The sequence below is a fragment of the Raphanus sativus genome, chromosome 1 (assembly GCF_000801105.2).
Source record: "Raphanus sativus cultivar WK10039 chromosome 1, ASM80110v3, whole genome shotgun sequence".
Taxonomy (NCBI): Eukaryota; Viridiplantae; Streptophyta; class Magnoliopsida; order Brassicales; family Brassicaceae; genus Raphanus; species Raphanus sativus.
Genome location: NC_079511.1, coordinates 16,726,455 through 16,736,243, shown reverse-complemented (window position 1 = coordinate 16,736,243; position 9,789 = coordinate 16,726,455). Strand labels below are relative to the sequence as shown.

The following is a 9,789-nucleotide window of genomic DNA, read 5'->3' as shown; positions in this document are numbered from 1 at the left end:
ACTGTTCTTGTTGAGAGAGACTTCAGTCCAGCAACTTGAATCCATCCTCCATCTCTCTATCCTTGTTCTTGATTTTTATTTCTTTTTGTTTCTGTTTGCATATCATTTATTCTGCATCTTAAAATCCCATAAAAATCATATTTGCTTTTGTTCTTAGTTTTCTTATTAGTTTACTTTCTGTTCTTCATTTTTAAACCCATAAGAAAACTTATAAAAATCTCCCTTTGTTTCAGGCACAAAACCAGCACCATCCTTTCCATACCATCCAGCCGCCCACTCTCTCTCTCTAGATCAACCATCCGGCCAGTTTGGGTTCTTGCCCACAACAATAGACTATTCCATAATCCAGACGTGACAAAAAGAAAGAAAACAAAGCATAGTCTTTAATAAAAACCAAGGTTACTCAAATGCTGAAAAAACAAAGTCAGAAAGGAAGAGGACAAAGCATAGTCTTTATTAAAACAAAGAACAAAACCAGAACAAATTTTTTATCAGCCACTTTTGGCACGCTTAGTCTCTCCCGACTCAATCCCATCAGAGCTTATTTTCACAGTCACACCTGCAGCTTCATCCCTTTCATCAGCAGGTCCATCATCAACGTCTCTTCTATGGTGCCTTCAAGTGCTGGAACTCTGAGAGGGAGAACTTTGGTGACAGTCAAAGCTTGAGTCTTCCCATCCAGGTTGTGCTTTGATACCTTAATAACGAACGTGCGAGTCTGTCCAATGGTAGCAATCAGGGCTTGTGGCACCGGGACCATGTGACCATCTTCCACGCTTTCATTGGCCTGATATCAATTTATACACTTGTAAGAACACAATATAAAAACTGTATGATGAACAGTTTTATAACTACCTCAAAGTAGCTCTCAACCAATTCTAAGGCTTTCTTCCCACTCAACTCATGCCCAGCATCCCCGAGTAGCACAAAGCTTGCATGATCAGTGTTATCATAGACAGAGATCTTGGTGAGATACCTGTGACACAGGAACATTAATAATGGATGCTGAGAGTATATCTTACACACAAAAAAACTTAAGTATAAATCTTACTCTGCAACACCGACAATCTCAGTCTTTCCACACTTTTTACACATAAGTGTGGTAGGCCCTTTGGTTGCTTTAGTCTTGCACTCACCACAAGAAATATAATACCATGCACAACCACGCACAACATCATCAATAGCGGCTGTACACTCGAACCAAGCAACCTGAGAATTGCATCAGAGAAAATCATAAATTACTAAAGCCGTCATAACGTAGGTTTGAAAGCATGATATATTGTACCTTTGCCTCTTTCTTCTGCATGTAAGAGATTAATTCCCCTATAGTAGCTGTCTCAGCCTTGGTGACAATTTCAGCGTTAACTCTATTAGCAACATCCATGTTTGATTCAAACCTGAGAAAATGTTCAAAAAAAAAGAAGTAAGACATTTGGTGGATTGAAGTAGACGTTCGAAATCAACAAATGATCACATACCAAGCAAGATATTCCCTGGTTGGTTGAACATCCATGTCAAAAAACACACGTGAGGATGATAGAGACGACATAGTTAAGACACCTGCAACATAACCATTGTTCCATACCAAACAAAACGAATTATATGAGTTTACACACAAAAAACTAAATCATAAAACCCGAACACAGGTGGAGCCGAGTAAGCTTCTTACTATAATATGTAAAAAATTTCATGACTTTGAGCCTTCGAGTAGATGATATTTGGACGGTTGGTGTTATTGGGTGTATTTATTTGTTTTTTTCAGACTTTTTTTTTTGTTTTTATCGATATTTTTGGGATTATTTTATTTATTGGATTTATGGCGTTGATGTTGACTTTGAATGTAAAAACCTATTATCTGGCTCAGTTAATTTGGTCTAACAAGATCCATGCGCATTGCTAAAAATCCTATATAAGTTCCTTTTTAAAGAGTCTTGTCTCATTATTTTATTCACAAACAAACCCTAAGCATCGAAACTCTGCAGAAGTTGGACCTTCGAATAGATGATATTTAGACAGATTGGTACTATTGGGCGTTTTTCATATGGATTTTTATTTTGGCTTAGGTTGAGTGGAGATCGAGTTATGAGATGTTGTTGGTGGCAAGTCGTTCTCAAGAGATGAGGAGGCATGTGTTACATCACAAAATAAAACGTAAGCATTGAAACTCAGCAGAAATTGAACCTTCGAGTAGAAGATATTTGAACGGATTGGTGTTACTAAACATTTTTCATAAGGATTATTTTTATTTGGGTTTAAGGTGAGTCTGAGATGGAGTTATGTGATGCTTCTAGTGGCACGACATTCTCAAGAGATGAGTAGACGAATGTTACAATTATAATTATTAACTCCAAAATGGGTGAAATCGGAAACAGTTACATAACTGGCGTTCTGGTGACAGAAGGTTATTTCTAGAAGAAAAAAAAGATAAAGCACAAAGAACTAACAACATACAAACATTTAAACAGAGGTGAAGAATATGGTGGGAAAAAAAAATTTGAAGCACAAAGCCCTAAGTCCGATCAACCCGAGCGACTCCTCTATACCGGATATCGGCCAGCATATTCGTAAGCAACCCAAGATCCATCACCGAAGAAGCATCAAATTCGTAGTCACTCATTGAGCAACCCCGGGCCACAACACCGGATCCAGAAAGGACCTAGCCTCAAAACTTTTTCTACATAAATCTCGTTGATGCCTTGCGGACTCAAAAATCTCTACACAATCGCGCTCCTCCTCAAATTCAAAATCCTGTCAAGAGAGACCTCCGCCTCAAGTGATTTTTTTTGTATTGAATAATACGATATTATACATTAAAATGTCACATAAATCATAAATGGTATTGTTGTGAGACAACTATTCAAGTTAAATCAAATATATCTAAATCTATTATCGGTTTAATTTATTTTTTTTGCATTTCATTGAAAGTAGAGTATATATTTTTATGAAAACAATCCTTTTGCTGGTTGAATTTGGCAAATATCCTTGAAAGATAAGTAAAATATTATGATTTAATCAATTGACATTATTGTACCTGCATGGGAATTCGGTTTCTGGTTCAGTTTTGATTTAGGCATTTTGGTTTTTGTTTTTTCTAGAGAATTAGAAATCGTTTCGTATTAATTTGTTTTTTTTTTTTTTTGGTTTTTGATCCAGTTCAGATAGAAAAGTTGGGAAGCAACTAATATCAGAGAAAAAATTGGGTCTAACTTGGTTCCAGTTTTTCGATAATTTTAGATAGTATGGTTCAAACGTCGGATAATTCAGGGTTTTCAAGTAAAGTATCAGGTAATTTGGTTTGTTCGGATAAAAATATCGTAAAAATTCAGATAATTTTAAATATTCGGATAAAACTAAATAATTCTAGTTTTCAGGTAACTGGTTATATAAATAGTATTTGATATTTGGTAATTTAGAAACATTATATAATATGTACTTTAAAAGTTTAGATACCCATTCGGTTTTCGGTTTGGTTTCTGTTTAGTTTTTGTTTCTGGCTTAGATATATATGATCTTTTTGGATCTAATAATTTTATCTAAATTTACAGGCTATAAGCTTGTACTTGTATAAATATAAGTGATCTATACTAATAAAGTAAGCTTTTTTATCTCCTTGGGGGAAAAAATGCCATGTGGCATTTTTTATAATAATTAAAATATTTTCTCAACTTAAATTTAATGAATTTTTTATTTGGAATTTTTTTTTTTACTGAATTTTGGTATTAATTGTGAAATTTAATGAATTTTGGTATTAAATTGTAAAATAAATGGGGGGGAGAGGGTAGGTTAAACTTTTCTTGATACATGTCCAAGTGTTTATAATATTGTTTTGAATCTGACTCAGATCCGTAATTAAACTGATAAATCTGTGACCCAATAGAAATCGAGTTTGGGTTTTATTGTAGCACTGGTTGAACCAATAGATAATTTTTATTTTTACTATTTTTAGTTTAAGTTGTATTTTGAAATTATTTTTTATATTCTAAATTTCTAATTAAAATTTTGAAATTTCAGTTTTATTGTCGTCTTCCTCTTCTTCTACACTATAATTTACGTTTGCAAAAAAAGTGAATCATGATTGTGCTTGAGCTGCACGTCCGTAAAACAGACTGAAGCACGATGAGACTTATTATTCCCCTACACTACAATTTACTTTGGCAAGAAAGGTGAGTCAATTATTTCTTTATTTTTTATTTAATTTAATTTAATACAAATCATTACATTTTTAATTTACAGATAAAAAAATAAAATCATATGATCATATGAATTACAAAACAGAGTTTGGATTGTTGAAGAAGAAAAACCTAGCGAGATTGATTATAATAAATTAGAGAATGCTCTTACTGAAAAATATCCCAAAAATGACAAAGTGACAAATTAAAAAAAATTGTTGGTAAGTTTTAAAATTTAGAGAAAACCAAAATTAGTTGATATGATCTGGTGTTAGTTTATTTTTGTTATTGACAATTTATTACAATAATGTTTTAATTCTGGTTTATTTTGAATTGGAAAATGTCTTGATTTTTTTAGATGTCATAATTCTTATGTTACAACTTTTTTAAATAGTCTAAACTATTTCTTAATTGTATGTACACTTAAAATTCTTAACTTTAGTTTTTATATATATTTGTTTTCATAGCTAATATATTATTATATAATAAAACTAATTTATTTATTAACCCGCAATTCATCTGCGATTAATCCAATGATCCAGTGATTCGGTAAATCATCTGATTCAATGTCTGGGTCGGGTTTCAAAACACTGGTTTATAGGATTTTTTTTTATTTGATGTTGACGATGGAGAATATAGCCTCTACAATTCTCCTTCTTTAACGCAATCGACGTAATCATTCATATAATCAATCCAGAAATCACATTCATCCCACCATCTCCTATTGAATGCTTCTTTAGTTCCTGCTTTCTCAGTTTCATTTGTATATGCATAGATGGTGTGAGAGTTCGGACGATACTCCCTTTACTTTTTTCAACTCAATCATTGTCAAATTTCCAGTTTCATTGTTCGGAGTTAAAGACAAATCAGTGTAAAGATGTTCAAACTAGGCTACAACAATTTTGGCAAGCTTGAAAGGAGAAAGATATTGGGGTTGATATGTTGTTGATTAATGGGAAGGTACACCGATTTCTTATTTCAGTTTACCAGTTAATGATTGCTTACTTTTAAAGTAGCAGTTTTCTTATGCATCATCTCCTTTCTTAGATGGTGCTTCTACATGCGTTAATCAACTTTCTCAGATTTAACAGTTTTAAACATTTCTTGAAAGAAAACTCAGTCTATGACACGAGTATTTAAGATTCCAACTAATTTTTTTTTTTACGACTATTAATTTTAATTCTATTTTTATTAAATCGATTAGTAACAACTACTTATGCTATTTTACTTTGAACTAAATAACTTCAAACAAAATAATATATTACAGTCGCTAATCATTATAAAAAGATCAGAAAATATTATTTTTTACATATTTTCTTTACTAAGACCATATAATAAATTATAAATTTAAGTAAAAAAAAACATACAAATCCGGCGCGTAGCGCCGGTATATCACTTGTTATATATACACAACCAAGTTACTTATGGTCTTATGAATTTACAGAGTAAACAATATTTAGCCTTGTCCCTAGATAATTTGTCAGATTATATGAGTTGCATGTTTCTTACTAGTAATGTTAAAAAACCACCATAAAACTATCATAGATAAAATTGTTTTTATAAAAAGACAAATTCCATAGGATGACCTAGGCATGGGTATTCTGGGTCCCAATCGGGTTTTGGTTTCTCGAGTTTGTAAAAATCAGTCTCTTTCGGATTATATGAAAGTTTGGTTTGAGACCGGTTCAGGTTCTATCGGGTTTGGGTCAGGGTTAGTAAATCTTCAAAGAACCATTACAATCCGATGTACTTTCGGATTCAGGTCATAATCGGTTCTACGGTTTAAAAGTACATGATTTATACCTACTTTGTAACCAAAACACAAGTAAAATTGGTCTTTGGTTTTAAAGTATCTGATTTGTATCTAATTTATAGCCAAAACATAAGTAAAATTGATTCAAAATAAGAAAGGAACATCAAACGTGACAATCCAAAATAAAGGGAAAAGTAAATATAATTATTAATAGAAAGAAAATCAAGTAATTAAAAGTATTAAACGAAAATCAATTTCTCCAAAGGAGAAACATTATTCAATTGAAGCAAAACCAAAAGAATATTTGTACTCTATACACACAGGTTTTCCCATATTTGCATCCCCTATCCAAATTCCCCCCATAAATTTCCCTCCCAACTCTACCATTTTCCCCCCCCAACCAATGGTATCTAGCTCTTTTGTGTGTTTTGAGCATATTTGCTCAAACCAAAATCTAAACACTTTAAGCTTCAACTGCAGCCTTTAACCATCAACATTCAATAAATATAACCACTAACCTTCATGTGATAGATAATTATATTTAAATATTCAGTAATATCTTAATATATTTTAAATATATATTAGAGATCATATTTAGTACAAGTTAGATTTTGGAATTTTGAATGTTTCGGGTTCTATCGGATATCCATTTAAGGTTCGAGTTCGGTTCAGATAATACCCATATCCCGAAATGCCATAAAAATATCCATTTGGTATTTTGGTCGGTTCGGATTCATTTTTACCTGATCCGGTTCGTTTTTGGTTTTCGGGTTCAATTTATTTTTCCTAACCCTAGGATGACCTTTTTATGGTTTTTTCACCAGAAGAGTTTTAAAGAGGAAAACGACAAGAAGATTTTTATTAAAGCGGAATTTTTTGAATGTCATCACGACAACGAGTGCTAAAACAAGAACAAGACAAGGCCCTTCTTCATCCTAACAAGAGACTCTCGAGTTGTGGAAAGGAAGAAACCTGGAAAAGCCAAGGCAAGAAAGAGTTTCCAATGGGTCAAGCGTTAAATCCATATGATATCTTTCTCTTTCTCTATGTCTTCATTTTCATTAGTTCATCTTACTTATACCGGGTTTGGAAAAATCACCGGAAGATAACTTGTTCTTTTGGTCCGGTTTCTTAGTCTTCATTGCACCAACACATTACTCTACTACGACTCTTGAGTCTTGGAAACTTGAGTTACGTTTGGTTTGTGAGTCAGGACACATAGTTTGTATGTTTTTGTTCCTGTTTCTTCAAAAGGTGCATTGATAATGATCAACATATATGATGTTTTCACTTTGACATTATGATTAGAAAAGAGTAGAAGCGTTTCTAGGGATAGTTGAAAATCTATGGCTTTGAATCTCCTGAGTGTTATCGATCTGTTCCGTTTCTAAAAAATATGGAAGGAAAGTGGAATTTTGTGGACTAATTAATTACATAAACACTATTCCTCCTGCATCTATTGTGTGTATCTGGTAGTTATTAAATCGTTCACATCCCCTCAGTGAATCTGCTATGATCTCTGTTGACAGGTTCCATATGTATGGCTAGCCAAATCTGAGAGCTTTTTATGTCTAAATATCGTTTCTCATGTTAGTTTGCCTCGTGTAGTGGTTTCTTCAGACACAAGAATTGGATCTCTTTTATAACAATCATGTTATAAACCATAGTATGGTTTGTGTGGATTGCCTATAACCAAGACCAAGGAGGTTTACATCCGACCCGTCTATTCGATCCGTCTACATTCCGCCCGAGACTTGTCAAGATGAAGACCCATTCAACCGAAGCATTTACGAGCTTTGACCAAGTCTTGATATTGTATTGAATGTAGTCAAAGTGTATTCATTGTGTAGATTCTCCATTGATGTAAAACCTTATGTGACAACCACTATATATAAGTGGCAAGAGCTAATGAGAAATACACAACTTTCACAGCAACACTTCTCTCATTTCATAACACGTTATCAGCACGAGTGTGTTCTCCACCGGAGTTCTTCTTCACCGGCCAGCTCCTCCGGCGCTCAGCCTTGCTCCGCCGGCGATTCAAGTTTTCCGGTGAGCTCTCAAGATCTTGCTCAAGGTGGTCCATTCAGATTCCTGGTTAAGAAGAGGTAAACTAATCAAAACTTTAATCAAAATCCAAAATATAAGAACATATCTAAGAACATGTTCATAAGAACACTATATGTTCATATCTTGGATCTATATGAATCCTATAAAACTTACTAAAACCTGTTGTTCTAAAATTATTATCTAAATATTAATCTTGAATCAAAAGTTCTATAAGTATATTGATTCTAAAAATTATCTTGAATCTCTAAAATCAGTAAAACTTATTAAAGAACATAAAGATCTATATGAATCTTGATTATAAAATTCTTATAAAATAAAATCGAAATTAAAATCATTCATTGCATATCCTTGACCAATATTTTTTTTATTTTGTATCTGTCAAGAGTTTTAAAACTTTTCTAAATGCAAAATCAGATTTTATAAACTGAAAATCGATTTTATAAATGCTTGCTTGATTTTATTAATTGCATATCTTTGACTGAAAATGTTTATAAAAGTTTTATAACATATAGTCTTGATTTTTAAATTGATATGTCATAAGATAGAATAAATATGCATGAAATCATTTGATCATATATGTTGATAATTGAACCAACCTTGAATAGATTTCATATCATACTGAATATTGATCACATAAGTTGATAGTTAATCTTGATCTTTTACCATGCCTGAAATTGATGATTAAAATTATATAGTAATCTTGTTGCATACTTGATAGCATCAGTTTAGTAAAAATTTGAATCATCTTGAATCATCTTGAACCAACTTTGAATGCAATTTTCATATTGTTTAAATCTGACCATACATAATTGTCATATTGCTAAGACTGAATTTTTTGTTTGCATATCATTGACAATCCTGATAATAGTTCATATAAATTAAAATTGGTTCATATTGCTTGCATCTAAATGATTCACACTGCTTGCATATAATTAGACCAAATCGGTTTTTATTTAAACTTAGCATGTTTGCTTTGATTGAAATTATAAACTTGTTTAAACCGATCAAACATGGATAAGTAAATTGTTAGATCATTCACATATCATGAACTGATCATTTCCATGCATCTTCCTGTCATATAGTTTTATTAAGAACTAAGCATGCTTGTCTTTATTAAAATATAACCAGCTTTGAAACCAATTGATAGAAAATCTAATTGAATTTGGTTTAGACATTTGCTGAAAATTATAAATTTTCTTGTCTTGGTTTACCCGGTAAAGGGGGAAAGGAATCGGTTATTATTTTATGATTTTTGAAAACCAAATATCCTCATGCATTAAGAATCACATTTATATTATTTTTGGTCCAATGCTTAGGACAGAACATCCGATTAGTTCTTGAGCCATGCATTTATCATTCGACCATTGTGATTGATTTTCATCCATATTGCTTGATCTCATTTAAAATTATGATTGATCCTTATTCAAAATTCTAAAGGGCTTGGAAACCCTATATGAAATTATGTACATATATATAATCAATCCAAATATGAATTATAATTAAAAGGATCACTAGATGCAGTGATCAATTGATCATTGTCATACTAGAAATGCTTAAAGCAAATATATTAAATGATTTGGGGGAAGCCTTATTAAATCATTATTAAATCATATAAATTAAATCATATAAATTAAGGCTTCTATTGCTTGCATAAATTCTTGATGCTTGAAAGCAATGTTAATTCAGATGTTGAAAATCATCTTGAAATCTAAATCTTGGTGACTATATCTAAATTTCTCACTTTTGAGATAGATACAAGGCGATTTTCTTAATCATAAGCCATCACCTTACTGAAAG

At 32.0% G+C, this 9,789-nt stretch overlaps 1 protein-coding gene across 1 annotated transcript; it reads right to left on the bottom strand.

Moving 5' to 3' along the window:
* Nucleotides 1-553: 553 nt before the first annotated feature.
* Nucleotides 554-1,549, bottom strand: LOC108846914 (uncharacterized). Its single transcript, XM_018620098.1, has 5 exons — nucleotides 1,479-1,549; nucleotides 1,286-1,397; nucleotides 1,052-1,209; nucleotides 856-976; nucleotides 554-787 (listed from the first exon to the last, which is right to left on the bottom strand). The coding sequence occupies exons 1-5, from the start codon at nucleotides 1,547-1,549 to the stop codon at nucleotides 554-556; spliced, it is 696 nt and encodes a 231-aa protein (XP_018475600.1).
* Between the last annotated feature and the right edge of the window lie 8,240 nt (nucleotides 1,550-9,789).